Source organism: Ambystoma mexicanum, chromosome 9 (genome assembly GCF_040938575.1).
Source record: "Ambystoma mexicanum isolate Mex_15411 chromosome 9, UKY_AmexF1_1, whole genome shotgun sequence".
NCBI classification, from domain to species: domain Eukaryota; kingdom Metazoa; phylum Chordata; class Amphibia; order Caudata; family Ambystomatidae; genus Ambystoma; species Ambystoma mexicanum.
Genome location: NC_090931.1, coordinates 1,466,327,622 through 1,466,342,985, shown reverse-complemented (window position 1 = coordinate 1,466,342,985; position 15,364 = coordinate 1,466,327,622). Strand labels below are relative to the sequence as shown.

The window sequence follows — 15,364 nt, the reverse complement described above, 5'->3', positions numbered from 1 at the left end:
TAAACTGTGGTGGTGCGTTGTGCAAGAGGAGAAATGGGTTAGCTGTACAAACAATGTATATACATCCTTGGTTCCAACTATGTACAAGGAGCAGTGCTCCGATTCGCAGGCGACCTAAATGATGAATGAATACATAATACTTGCCCTCACTGATTTGAAGTCTGGCTCTCCACTTCTCTGTGTGAATACATTTTTGAGCTGTAGCTAATTTTGGGATGGGCATATACTTTTAAATGTAGGTGTGTCCTAGTTCAGCGCTCCACCGAGCTGTCGAGTCCATGTGCACTACTTCTCTTACCTTCTCAGAGTCCTCACTGTGTTTTCACTGCTGGCTCGAGGGGCTGCATCGTGGGAAATCTGCCAGTTCTTTCCTGTCATGGGGTCGACGTTGGCTGAGAACCCACGCCCCTGTGCACCGGGTCGCATAAAACGCACCCCGTAAAGAAGTCCGTTTTCTGTAAAACTATCAAACTGAGTAGTTAACCTCTGGGTCCTGGGTCTCTGTCACTGGACATGTTTTCTGTGCCCACAAGGGGTTCGGGAGTCTAGGCCTTTTAGTATTTATTGCCGATTTAAAATGTATGTTTAAAGTCTTGCTCCTCCTGCATTTTTACACTCCAGCTAATTTTGGTAACTACTTTTCCCTGAAGTGAATTGCATTGGTAATGTTTCTAAAACGTATACTGTTTTGGGGCGGGGGGCTTATGGCTGTATGTACTGTATGTAAGAATTCCTTCCAGCAGTTATTCAAATACCATGACCTGGAGTGCCAGAAGTAATGTGGCATGTCAGTGTTCTGTTTTATTAGACTTTGCTCCCCTTTTCTGACCCCATCACTGTATGTTGTGTACCTATCTATGATAGATGGCCCACATGAACGTATTGGGGAGTGTATATTGCTGTGTTTATATCCATACTGTGTATATTTTTAATACGTTGCATTATTAGCCTAAGTAGATATTTGAACTGGTAAGAAATCTATAAGTGCTACATAATAAAAGTATATATTTTGCAGTACATCAGTGAGGGGTATTGTCTGGAGATGGGTGCGTACTAACTGTACCTTGTGTCAGCCTGTCACCCCTACCTGAGAGCTGAGCCTTGTCGCTGTGTCCACGTTACTTAACTTGGAGAGGTTTGGCTTCCCTTTCTTGTCAGGCGTTAGTCCCTCCCCCCTGACTTTAGGGTTAGTGGCTGTACATCACTCCAAAGAGCTGTCTTTGTCTGCTTGTCTGCTTGACAGGTAGGCAGCTGACACAGGCCTTCAGATCGCTTTACTCCAGTGTAAAGGAAGTGTGTTTTCTCAGTGTGTGCCTAGACTGGCGCTGCTCATGAGCTCTTGCCACGTACCCTTTCGTGATCGTTATTCTCTCTTCGCAGTGACGGAAGAATGCTGGAGGGGCCATGGGCCACACCCTGTGCATCTGCTCCCGTGCGACTGTCACCATCGAGAACAAGCGGTACCGCTTCATTGAGAAACTCGGGGAAGGGTAAGTTACTATAAATACAATGGTTGTATGTTGAGAAGTAGCCAAGCATAAAAGAAGGTTCCCAGAGAATGTTCAAAGCTAAAGGGGGATGTGAGCCCCTGGGAAAGGAGGCAGTGAGGTGTAGCCGGGAGCCCAGGTAAGCAGTGCTCCAAGGTGGTGTGCCTTGGAGTCGCAGGTGGATGCACCCCTTCACCTAGCCATTTGAGAGAATTGAGCCCGAGTGGGCAGTGTCGGGCCAGGAGCCGAAGGAGAAGCACCCGAAAGCTCAGGGAGTTTTGATCCTAATAGGGCTGTGTGCCGAGGAGCCCAAAGGGATCGTGTGTCCAGTAGCTCAATGGTGGGGTGCCCCCAGGACACGAAACGAATGGTGCATCCAGGAGCACAGGGAGCACAGGGATTGTAAATACACAATCACATTGTGGAGGATAGAGGGGTTGCACAGAAGAACCCATGGATTGGTGCAAGTGAAGCAGGAGCCTCTGAGCATGACAAGCCACGATAAGCCTTCTCAAGCAAGGACACTATGCTTCTTGAAAACAAAACCTTTGTTTTTAAGGATCAGAAACTTGCTCTAAGAATCAAATTGCAGGGCAAATTATGCAAACGTATACACAAGCAATTCTCTGAAAGCCAGTTTTTTCCATTGCCTTGCAGATGCATGGGATATTTTAAATGGGACTGGCGTAGGCGGGCAAACATTGAGCCCAGAAAAGGTTTAAGACTGGGAGTGGCCTATCTGTGTTTGAGCCACTGCCAGAAAGCCCAATCAGTGAAGGGTTTGTTCATGTTGGTGGACTAGTTTACTGTCTGAATCTTCGCAGGAGAATAGCGGTAGCAGGCAGGTAGCGATCTGTGGGCCACCAGAATGGTCTGCTGTCCTGATACCTTACAGTATGTCAATGGTCACAAAAGTAGCCATTTTGGAAAATCTAAATGCTGGCGGAGAGACCAGCTATGTGTATTCATGAAGGGACACGTTTGAGATCCTGAGTGTAACGTATGGATTTTCGAGGTGAAGCATTTGGTTTGATCAAAGGGCAGTAAACCTTGAAGTCTGCTCAGGTGTGTGTTCTGCATTATCGATGATCTCATTGAAGATGCATTTTGGCACTAGGGAGAGCATGGGTAAGCCCTTGCTGCTGATGTGGCAAGACAGGTTGTCGTTTTGAGAGCAGGTCTTACACCTCAAGGTATAAATTCGTTTTCAAAAATTGATCATCAGAAATGTTTGGTTATCAATTTTGTACAGATGTTGTAATGTCACCAGAAGTTATTTCTGCCCAAGACATAAAATGAGCAACAATACAGCATTTTTGTATACCGCTGACGTAAGACATTGAGATGAGTGTCTGGAGAATGCAAAGATTAGCTGCATGAATGGACGCAAATAAATATAATTATGATAAAAGGCTCTGAAACCAGTTTTCGGTGCAAGACTCCGTGCCACTTGGGTGCAGTCGGTGTTGCACAGGACCATGTCCCATATATTGTATGCTTGACCCATCATTTAATGTGAATGGAGAAGTTCAGAAGTTTTCATAAATCAAAATGTTCAGAATGTTAAAGGAAAGTCATAGCTGGAGACTAAATACCTAGTATGGTGTTGCGGCAAGCAGGGTAATTGCTAACTGCAGGCGGCCTTTTCCAGTCATGAATATCAACTGTTTTCAATATAGCGCTAAATATCACATTCGGGGGAGCGCAGGGCCTCTAAAGGTCCTCAATCCCCAACCCAGGTAGGCTCGGGCACAGAATTCCAACCCTGCACACCTATGAAAGGGATATTTATTGCTATTAGCACTTGGAGCCCCATCTGGGTTGTGATATACTTTTCTTTTGGTTTGTTTTCAAGGGATCCAGGCTTTGCGCAATTCATGCGTCCCTTAAAGGAAATTGCACATATGTCCTCTTGATGGTGGTGGTGGTGGTGGTGGTGGTGATGATGATGATGATGATTATTTTGGTATTTATTGAGCGTGGACCTAGCTTTGAACGCTTTAGTGTGCAACAATACAGATACACAACGGAGCCTTTTACAGCAGTATACAACAGTTCAGATGCACAACGGAGTGCCTTTCAGAGGTAACAGAATAGATATACAGTGTGGGTAGGATACAGAGGGGCAGAGAAGAGGGGTACAGCTGTACAGGGTGGCAGGAAGGAGAGGGTCGGATGACATCTAGCGAGTCAGATGGCGTGCGTAGCAACGTGATTTATTTATTAGCATTTATAGAGCGCGCATCAGCCCCCGGGCATCGTGGCGCTGTTGCCGAGATACTTGCTGGTTACATAGGAAAAAACATTGCACTTATTGTTAACAGGGTATGCATAAATACAGCACTTAGTTACTTGATCCTGCTAACCACAGAGTATGCATAGACCTAATCTTAGTTACAAGAGTCGGATGCTGGGTGGAGGGAGGCTAGGTGGAAGGGGATAAGGGTAGGGAGGGACATAGTGAGGCTAAGTGGCTATACGAACAAGGTGGTTTTGAGGGCTTTTAGGAAGGTGGAGAGTGCGGGTTCAGCTCTAACTGCGTTGGGTAGGGCATTCCATAGTTTGGGAGCTATGTGTGGGAATCTGATGCCTCCTCCGTTAGCTTTTTTTGATGGGGGGATACGCGGAGTTGATTGGCGTGATGACTTCGTTTGGAGCATGTGGATGGGTCTCTGATGATGGTGTCTGCAAGGTAAGATGAGGCAGTGCGATTGATGCATTTGTGCGTTAGTGTAAGTATCTTGAAGTTGATCCTTTCCTTAACTGGAAGCCACTGGGTGGCACACATAGCCTGGGTGATGTGTTCCCTTTTGGGGATGCTGAGGGCTGCATGTTTTTTTTGTACTACTTTCAGTCTGTGGAGATTTTGGTTTGAGGTGCCTGCAAGGAGAGCATTACAATAGTCGAGTTTTGCTCCAATCATGGCCCAGGCAATGGAAAGGCAGTTTTGGGTGGTCAGAAACGGTTTTATGGCTTTTATGAGTTTGGTGGTGTGAGCAGAGGCCGAAGCTATGGTGCTGACCTGACGAGTCATTGAAAGGGTAGAGTCCAGATAGACTCCTAGGATTTTTACGGTAGTGGAGACAGGTATGATGGAGTTGTCAATGGTGAAACTGTTGTATTTTTTATCAAGTTTGGGAAGTATTTCTTTGGGGCCTAGGAGGATGATCTCGGTTTTGTCCCCATTTAAGCAGAGTCCATTGGCTGCCATCCAGGTTTGGATGATGGTGTAGATTTAGAGGACTGCTGCTGCATCCTGATCGTGTGAGCCAGTGAGGTGGAGAAGTACATGCGTATCGTCGGCATAGTTCATGTATGCTATACCAAGCGAATCCAGTTTGTCGAAGAGAGGCTTCGTGAATAGGTTGTAAAGGGTAGGTGTGGTGCATGACCCCTGGGGCACTCTGCAGTGGATGGTGGTGGGAGGTGCATTAGCTTATTCAGAGTAGACTTTCATGGCTCTGCCTTCTAGAAAGGAAGTTATCCATGAGGTGGCTCTTGTAGAGAAGTGGGCTGCGTTGGTGAGGTGAGAGGTCAGGATGTTGTGTTCAACCAGGTGAAACGCTCCAGAGAGATCCAGGAGTAACAGGAGTGCTGGTTTGCCTGTGTCCATTTGGTTTTTTAAAATTGGATTTGGGAGTTGGCAGCTTTGTCTAGGATTTTGAGAAGGAAGGGGACTGTGGTGATGGGCCGGTAGTTGTTGGGGCATGTGGGATCTAGAAACAGCTTTTTTAGGAGGGGACGGACCCATGTTTCTTTTAGGCCTGGTGGTACAGTACCTGTGGAGAAGGAGGCATTGATAAATGCTGTGATGATCTGGATTAGCGCTTCGGTGCATTGTTTGATGATGGCTAGGGGGCAAATGTCTCCTTTACATGTGGATGGTTTGATGTGTTGGAGGAGGTCTGCTACTTCCTTTTCTGTGACTTCTCTAAAGGTTAAGCAAGGGGTGTCAGGGTGAGGCGTAAAGGTGATGGGGTGTGGATATTGTCCTGTTTGGGTAGAGCTTCGCGCTGTGATTGAATTTTATCTTGGAGTAGATTGATTTTGTCAAGGACGGCTGCAGGATACTTGAGCACCATGCTCATCTTTGTTAATTTTGTCTGGGCTGGTGGAAGGGGTGATAAATTCTTTAAAGATTGAGAATATTTCTTTGAATTTGGAGTTGGCAGTGGAGAGTCTGAGGTTTAAGGATTCGGACTTTGCTTTAAATATAGCTTTTTTGTATGTAGATGTGATGTGTTTGAATTCTGTCAGGGTGGAGGGTTAGGTGTAGATTGCCTTTTGGCTAGTGCCAGACGTTTGTTGGCGCGTACTGTTGATAGCTCATCTGTGAGCCATCAGTTGGTGTGCATAGATTTTCGTTCCTTCTTATCCTTGAGAGGGGCAATAGACGCAAATGGGGTCTGAGTTGTGGGATGTCGTGAAAAGGGAGGAGGTTAGCTTTAGTATGTTTTTTGGAGCTTTGGACTTTAGCTGCAGGGACGCAGTATAGTATTTTGGGGGGTGGTCTAATAGGAATAGTGAATTGGATGCAATGGTGATCCGTCCATGGGTGTGGCGCTATATCAGTGATGGCAGATGAGCAGTTGTGGTCTGCAATCCAGTCAATGGTGCAACCTTTACTGTGCATTGGCAGCTCTTTGGCAAATGATCCGGCTGCTTTGTCCTTTGGGTTACCTAGGATGTGAGCAGGTGTTTTTGGTAGTTATGGGCTGTACCAGGAGATCTGCATGTGATAAGAATATTTATGGCGTAGGAAGGGGATAGTGTAAGTTTGGCATTGAGGAGGTCAGTGTTACCTTCCCATTGATGGTTGCAGAGTCTGATGGCAAGTACCTTCTTGGCGATAAGAGCTACGCCTCCACCTTTGGATGACTTATGATCCTGTCTCAGGATGGTGTAGCCTTTGGGGGGGGGGGGGCTAGAGAAATGGCTGGGCATGAAGCTTCATGGAGAGGTCGAGGTCATGGAGGGTGATGAGGTCATTGATTTAGAGTGCATGGGCGGGAAGAGAACGAGCGTTGATAAGGGCGCCCTTGAGTGCAGGGATGGTAGGGAGATTTTTGCTGAACGGGTCGGTACGGATGGTAGGGTGAGGGGTGGGGCTAAGGTTGGTTTGAGAGGGGAGAGTAGGATTGATGCTGGGGAAGGTGAGCAGAAAGGGGGGCTGGGTATGGTGAGTCAGGAGGGGTTGTCGGGGACTGGAGTCATTTGTAGGTGGGGGGGTAAGCAGGTATGGGAGCTTAGACAGTGGTTTCTAAGGATGGTGGTGATGGGTAAGTATGGGTGTTGCTTGGGCTCTGAGCGTGCCCTGAGCCTGGAGAGTCTTGATTGTAGAAGGGTTTGACTCTCTGGACTGGCTAAGTGATTGCAAGGTATGGAGGCCGATGAGGAGGATGTGGTGTTTTGGTGTTGTAATGGAGAGGAATGTACAACAGTCAGTGGTGGTATGCTGATGGTGAGCCAGCAGATGGCTAGGCTAAGAATTAATGATAGAGTACGGAGATGTGGGGTGAGGGAGCTGTGTGTGAGTTTGTGGGATTGGGCGAGGGCTGGTCTGCGGGTGATGTGATACATTTGTGTGGTAGGAATACAGGCAGCAGTTAAGCAGTACAGGGTGGAATGGGTGCGGAGTACAAGCCGTATAGTCAGTTGCTTGAAAAGCTCAAGGCAGATAGGGCGCAGTGCAGGAGGCAATAATCAAATATTTAGGCAAATCTAGGCAAGTTGGGCGCAGTGCAGGAGGCAACAATCAAACATTCAGGCAATTCTAGGCAAGTTGGGCGAAGCGCAGGAGGCAGTAAATATTCAGACATTTCAGTGCAGATTGAGTGAAGTACAGACAGTTAACAGGCCTTTTCCTCCGAGCCTTCAGACAATTCTGTGCCAAAGTGTGCAGGCTGTATGAGGAGAACAGTCAATTAAAAATATAGTTCTTGACTGGTTGGGCAAGTTGCATGATTGTTCGTGAAGTGGCAGGTGGCAGTGGGAGGCAGTCAGATGAATAAGCTTACCTAGTAGGAGTGCCTACAGGAAATGGGGAGTTGGGGCCAGCGCCGCGTGCCAGTGCGCGAACAGGTGCAGAACAGGGCCTTTTCCTCCGGGCCTTTGCCGGAAGGCCTGTAGCCGGCTTCCGCCTGCCGGCGAGTGGAGTCTGGTAAAGTAGAACGCTTGTTGCTTAGCAACACAGGAAACAGCCAGGATAGCAAAGGCTGCAGTGAGGCCGGGCTGCCATTTTAAAATCGGGCAAACCCACGTGGCACAATCACGGACGTTTGTAGAAGGCGGCAGAAAATAATTTCAGATAATGAGAGCAGTGGTGGCAACCTTAAGGAACAGGGTGCTCACCTAGCAGTAGCTTGACCTTCCTGGTCAGATGATGCCTCAACGGGCGCGCGAAGTGTGGGCACAGCTGCAGTGGCACAGCTGCTCCAGGAGCTCATGTGGGGGTGAAGGTAAGCTGGATGGGGGAGGGTTCCTGCCCTCTCTGTGGTCGAGGAGAACAGCTGATGTGTGATGGCCTAGATGTTGAGGCGGAGAGACTCCTTGAATAGGTGGGCCTTGAGTTCTTTTCTGAATTGTAGGAGTGAGTCTGATGCTGTCGGGGAGGGAGGAGGTTCCATCGTCTTGGGGCGTAGGCATAGAATGCTTGTTTTCTGGTGCTTTACTTTTTGAAGCAGCGTATTTCAAGTCTGCACTTGTACTGGCTTCTGGTATTGCGCTGTCCACCGGAGTTGCTGAGTAACTTCTGGGCGACTGCCTTATAGATGATGCAGCAGGACTTGAAGTTGATTTGTGCATGCAGAGTGAGCCAGTGAAGGGCCAGGGTGATGTGGTCGTATCTGCATAGACCCTTGATGAGGCGCGCAGCCGTGTGTAGGACACCTCTCGGGGGCATAAGGGAGGACGACGGGATGCCTTTGAGGAGGGCATTGCCCCCATACAGGTGCGATGGGACCAGTGCTTGAATGGTGGATTTAAAGGTGTCCGACCGGAGGAAGGGCTTGACTTTACACAGGTGGGAGAGCGGATAGCAAGCGGTCTGAGTTTACTTAGCTATGTGTCACTTGAAGGCGAGGTGTTTGTTGATGTGGAACTCTAGGGACTTGGCACAGGAGGTGAGCTTGTTTGTGAAGCCATGCGGGTTTGTGGTTGATAGCCAGGTCTGTATGTCTGGGTATTCAGTGTAGCAGCACAATATCAACGCTCTGATCAACATTGTTACATCTAAAGCAAGAAGTCCAGCTCGCCACCAGAAGTTAATGAGACTGCAAATTGATTCTATTCAGTGTTGTTGGTGAGGAGTACGAATTCGGTAAGGAGTAGGAATTCGGTATTGGAGGGGTTGAGCTTCAGGTATGTGCTGGACATCCAAGACTGTCAGCGAGAGTTGGGTTTTGAGCCTGTGGATGTCCTTGATGGAATCGATCTTGAGGTGTAGCTCTGTGTTGTCAGCGTATTGGTGGATGTTGTGTGTAGCTAGGAGGGCTTCCAGGAGCTCCATGTATAGATTGAAGATCCGTGGGGCGAGGATGGAACCCTGTGGGACTCCAGAGGTGACGGGTAGCATTGGCGATCTAGAGGAGTGCATCTGAACAAACTGCTGGCGGTTGGCGAAGTAGGACATAGGACAAGGTCGCTGATACCCATGCGCTGATGTATGGTTCTGTGAGCGCTTGGTGGTCTACTGTGTCGAAAGCGGCCGAGAGGTTTAGAACCAGGAAGCAGTTTGTGGGCGTCGCCTAGGATGTTGGGGGCATAGTCGACCACCTGTATGGTTGCCGTCTCTGTGCTGCATCTGGGTCTGAACCCGGATTGGTAGGTTTGGAGGAGATGTTTGGTTTCGATGTGTTGCTGCAGTTGCGTGGCTCCCGCTTTCTCAGTCTTATCCAGGAAGGGAAGATGAGTGATGGGGGCGATAGTTACCTAGGTTGTTGGCAGGTTGTCGGGGTCCAAAGCGGGTTTCTTTAGTAGAGGGAGGATTTGTCCTGTATTGTGGGTCGATGTGAAGGTGCCTTGAGTTAAGGAGCGGTTAATGATCTCCAGCTAGGGAAGGAGAGCTTATGCGGGGATGGTCTTGAGGATGTCGTCTGTATATGATGTGGCATTGAGGGCAGCCAGGGTTTCTACCAGGTCCTCTGGAGAGTGTGTCTCGAATCTTATCCATGGTGTGGAGATTTTGTGAGGAGAGACGTGAGGTGGTTTTGTGGATGCAGAGCTGATGTCTATGTGCTGGCGAATCTTGCTGATTTTTTCGATGAAGGTGTTGATGGCAGTGGATCTTTCGATGGAGTGTGGTATGGCAGGGTTGGGTTGCAGGCTGACTCTGTGCTTGACTGCTTTGAAGAGGACTCTGCTTTTGTTGTCAGCTTCTGCTATGGTGTTCGGACAGTAGGAGTCCTTGGCTGTGTTGATTAGTTGTCGACGCGTTGCTCAAAGTTCCTTGAGGAGCACCTGGTCGGATGCAGTCTTGGAGCGTCGCCATGTTTTCTCTTGTTTCCTGAACTCTTTTTGCTGAGGTTGGGTTCTTGTGTGTACCAAGGTGCTGACGGTTTCAGTTTGCAGGTGCGTTATTTCAGAGGCGTGTGTTGGTCGATGTAGGCTGAAAGGGTGTCGTTCAGTGCTTCCAGTAGAAAGTTGCAGTTTGGTTGAGGGTGTTTGGTCCGTGTGAGGTGGAGGTTGGCAAGGTGTTTCCGTGAGGGCTTCCACTGGGAAGTTATTGAAGGACATTAAGGTTTGTCTGATGGGTTTCTGCTGGGAGCTCTTGACTGGGGTGGTATGCAGGATGTTGAAAGGCAGGGCCAGGTGGTCAGACGAGTCAAATGGGAGAGGAGAGCTGTAGTGGAGGAAAGGCAGTGCAGTAATGATTAGGTCGATGTTACCTTTTCACATACGTTGTAGCAGACAGAAAACTGGGCAAACTAGATGGACTATTGTAGTTTGCAGCCATCTCGCTTTCAAAACAGCTGGAATAAAGCAACATGGTTGTAAGATGGAATGTTAAGGAGTTTGGAATTCGGTCATGGGTTGAGCACTTGTTGCACAGTGGAATGCAACCAGCAGGTCACAGAACTAGGCTTGCCATCAAACGCATTTTGGCTGTGTGATCATGTACATTCGCTCATCAATCTGATGCATCTTACCCAACAAAATGAAATATAGTTGACACTTTTAGATTTAGATACTTATCTAAACTTTACTGAAAAACACAGGTAATGCAGTGTTTTATAGTTGCAATACAGTAATTATGCATTATGTATCCACTTATATTTTAATAAAGTAAACGCATATTGGTCTTTGCCAAACATAAGCTAGTTTTCTTAATAAAAGTATCATTCCGATTTACTTCTGGTTTACAATTATTTGAAAAAGAACCTTTCTTGGCTCGCACTCCCACGCTGACAAACTTGGCTAACTTGGCCGGGGTGTAGTGCAATCTATTGAGAATTTTAAATTGGATTACTCGTAGCCCAGCATTTAGGGAAACCTTATTGGTAAGTGAACAATATCTTTCCCAAGTCTTATCAATAGGGATCTGAAGATCCTTCTCCCATTTATCTCTGCTAAGAACAGGCGTGGGCGAGTGTGCTTGTACCATGGCATATAGGCTGGACACACCTAAGCGGCCTCCGGATGTGATCATCTGAACGCAAGGGTGTGTAGGGGGTTCATCGGGGAAAGACGCCCAGTATTTCTGGAAGGCCGATCTCATACGATAGTATTGCAGAACTCTAAGTGGGCCCCTGCCCAGAGCCCCAGCTATCTGCTGAAGGGTCACGAACTTTGCATCGATAAACCTATCACCCAAGCACATCTCGTCGTCAGGGTCCCAGGCCGACCGCAGGCAGGCGTCATATGTTGGGGGGATACCAGGGTATCTCCATAGGGAGACCTCTGGATTATACAGGCACGACAGTCCCAGCCTCTTGAATATTGCCCGCCAGGCTGCGACCGTACTACTGACTGGGTTAAAATCACATGAATCCCTGTAATGATCATCAAAAATGACAGATTGTATGTTCGTGGGTAACGTGGTAAGTTCTTCTACATCTACATGTGGGGGGCCCCCATCCCTGGAATACCAATATTTAGAGAACTGGGCCTGGGATACATGATAATAAAGTTCAAAATCAGGGGCCGCCAGCCCACCCGCAGAGTATGGTTTAGTTATCCTTTCCCACCCTATTCTTGGAGTCTGTCCATGCCATAGGAAGGCCGTGGCCATAGACCTAAGTTTGGTAAAAAATAGTCTTCCCGGCCAAATCGGTATGTTCACAAACAGGTACAGTAATTTGGGGAGGATTACCATTTTAAGGACTGCTACCCTGCCCTACAATGATAACGGAAGGCGGTCCCACAATAACAGTTTAGTCTTCAAGGCCTGTAACGTGGCATCATGATTATCAGTGTATAATCTATTTTTCCCATGTGAGACAAGTATACCCAAATATCTGATGGACTCGCTGGACCACTTCAGCCGGCCCAGAGAGACAGGGCAGGCTGTTGCCGGTGTAAGAGGAAAGACCTCCGACTTATCCTTGTTTATGGTGTATCCAGAGTATGTAGTGAATTCTTGAATCTCTGCCATTATGGGGGGTAGGTTATTTTCATGCACACAAATATATGAGTGTATCATCAGCGTATAGGGATATTAGCTGTGTGGCTCCCTTCAGGTTAATGCCCTTATTGGCGTGTCGAAGCCTTATCGCGATTGCCATTGGTTCTATTGTCAGGGCAAATAATATAGGCGAAAATGGGCAGCCCTGCCTAGTGCCACGTCCCAACAGAAACATATCCGAGATTGTTTGGTTTGTTAGCACCCGGGCACCGGGTTTCGTGTAAAGCAACTGCACATATCTAATAAAGTTCGGGCCCATCCCAAACGACTCCAACACTGCCAGCAAGTAGGCCCAGGAAACAGTCGAAGGCCTTCTCAGTATCTAATGATACGGCAACAGCGTTCCTGCCTGGGTCAACCTGGGCCAGTATTCCAAAGAGCCTACGTAGGTTAAGTGCCGTAGATCTAGCGGGGATAAACCCATTCTGGTCAGGGTGGACCAATGCGGGGACCGCAGGCAAAAGCCTGTTGGCCAGTACTTTGGCGAATATTTTGGCATCTGTATTAATGAGAGACAATGGCCTGTAAGACGACATATCTTGGGGGGGACGGCGCGGTTTAGGGAGAACAGTTATTAACGCCTCTCTCATGGATGGAGGTAGTATGTTACATTGAAGGGATTCCTCCCAGACCCGCAACAACAATGGAGCAAGCTCCGCACTAAACTCTTTGTAGAACTCAGCACCAAGGCCGTCTAATCCTGGAGCTTTATTGGACGTTAAATCTTTAATCGCCTCAGCAATCTCATCTGTAGTAAGAGGCTGGTCTAGTGCAAGGCGGGTCTCCTCTTGGAATTTTGGAATCTTAAGTGCCGCAAGGTATTTCCCTATCTCGGAGGCGGATTTAGTATCTCTATTACTATATAATCGTTCATAGAACACCGCAAATTCAGCATTTATTTCGTCTTCATTCACTACAACCGTACCCCCAGGCGTCTGTACGCTGGTAATACGATTTGGGTGCCTGTCTTGTTTGAGTAAGTTGGAAAGTGACCTGCCCGCTTTATTTCCTTCGCCATATCTGCGGGCTCGGACAGGGGATGCCATGTACTGCACTTCTCTAGAGGCCAACTTACTGAATTCCTGAAGTTGTGTCTGTATGTCGGCCAATATGTTCTTGTCATGGGTGCGAGAATAAGTGTCCTCCAGTAGTTTCAGTGGCCAGTTCAGCCCTGACTCCCTTAAGAAGGCCAAAAGATTTAGACAATAGCGCACCCCTGACCCAGACCTTAAAGGATTCCCACACCGTGGAGTATTTATCGACTGAGCCTATGTTGATTTCAAGAAATTCAGCGATCTCAGTGTGAAGCCCCTCAACCGTCCCGGGGTCCCGCAGCAATCCCTCAGGCATCCTCCATCTCCTAGGGGGTCTAGGGCAATTGTGAAAAGCGACCTCAAGTGTTATAGGGGCATGGTCAGATAGTGTGCGGGCTAGTATTTTGCATGCCTTTGTGCCAGCAATTAGAGAGGGGGAGACAATCCAATAATCGATTCTAGATTCGGAATCATGTACCGATGAGTAGTACGTGTAACTCCTCGTAGTCGGGTGGAGAACCCGCCAGACATCCTCAAGGAAAAGCTGAGACAGAACATCCTGTACCATAAGAGAGGCCCTGCTAGGTGCTCTTAAACATGTATCTTTTTAATATGCTCACATAACTTGGTGCACAGAAATATTTCTTACAAAAACTTCTGTTTTATATTGAAAATATATTTTCACCCGCTGATGAAGTACTCCCGTTGGGAATGGGACTTGCTCTTTTACTGCCTACAATTTTTGTTTTACTTTCAACTTCAGTTAATAAGGAGTAAAATACTCCCACTTTGAATCTGATCTGGAGCACTGGTCGCCGGCCATAATATACCCTTAGGGAATCTGCTAGCTCCGGATAAACCTTTCTATAAATAATCCCCGGATAAACCTTTCTATGAATAATCCCTGATTTGCCTGACATTTGGGCCAGTGAGCAAGGGGTAGCAGGATTGAGGGGTGGGTGGACAGTAAGGCGGTCATCAGGGCTAATGTCTCATTAAGCCTCTCCTGATTGAGTACTGCATCAAGCCAAGCTGATAGTGCTAGGATTGGAGTGTCCAAACACACCATCTTCTTTGATAATTCCCATAGTGTCACCTCTCTTCTTATACTGGTAGAAATCTAGGCTTTTTGAGCTTGGACATCCCTTTGACCCGAATAATAAGGCCATTTTGGAATCTAGACAGGCAAAACAGCAATCTCTTTGAAGGTGGCAGGTTGCTAGAAGATTTTATCGCATTCAGCGGTGCCCAAGGTGTGCCTCTAAAACATCCATCTGGGGACCGCTGTTTATGAAGGACTCCTCTTTAATTCTTTTTTTTATTACCACTGACTTTACAGTCTTACAAACACCTCATAAATAACTTTATTTAAATCGGTTGCAGACATGAAGCAACATTACCAGCATGGAGCTCCTATAACTGGCTTTTCACCTGAAAATACAATATCTTTGAAGCATCTTACCCCTCCTCTCACAGTGACCTCCCTACAGCACTCTTCTACCCCTTCCATTCGGGAAATGCACCAGTTGATGGGTGCCTCTTCCAGCTAGGGTTTTATGGCAGGAAGGTCTTCCTCAGATCCACCACTCTGACATTCGGCAACCGGAACTAGTGTTACCCACCACACAGTTACCAAAAACAGATGGGTAATGGAAAGCAAAGAGTACAATAGGGAGTGATGAGCTGAGCTAGACTTGGGTGTCCATTGATAGCACGTTTAATCTCGTGCTATCACTGTCCAACTTTAATCTTGGGCTATCTTACCTAGGCACTTTACTCACAGGCAGCAGGGCAGCAGAAGTTGACAAACCTGTGTATAATATTTAACTTCACTCCTTTTTCAAATGTTGACAGTGTCAGTGTGATATTGCATGTCTATTTCTAATATTATACTTTGTGTTGAGATACCACCGCACACAAACCTCTAGATGCAGTGCTGCTCCCGACAAACGAAGGAATCTTCAGAGACATTAACCCTACCCAACCCTTAGAGCTTCACCAGACTGTTCAACATCTGGAGCACTCGGGAGCACAAAAGGGTGATGTGCACAGAAGCCCAAGAAGGAGCCTCCTTTGAAGCTTAAGAGGGGGCTGATATTAGGTGCCACCAGGGAAGGGCACCCAAACGAGTCTCTCTGAGGGGAGGGGCACCTAGACGCCCAAAGGAAAGCCCAGTATCTCAACGGTGATGCCCCTCCATGGGACTGAGTAGGGAAGTGTAA

The 15,364-nt window shown here is 47.6% G+C and overlaps 1 protein-coding gene across 3 annotated transcripts in view; it reads left to right on the top strand.

Annotated features, from left to right (window-relative positions):
• Positions 1 to 15,364, top strand: part of STK16 (serine/threonine kinase 16) — a 250,437-nt gene that overhangs the window by 58,793 nt on the left and 176,280 nt on the right. For all 3 annotated transcript variants that reach the window (XM_069616907.1, XM_069616905.1, XM_069616906.1), the window contains exon 2: positions 1,381 to 1,490. In XM_069616907.1, the coding sequence (XP_069473008.1) occupies positions 1,405 to 1,490 (86 nt within the window). In that variant the 5' untranslated portion in view covers positions 1,381 to 1,404. The remainder of the gene's footprint in view (positions 1 to 1,380; positions 1,491 to 15,364) is intronic.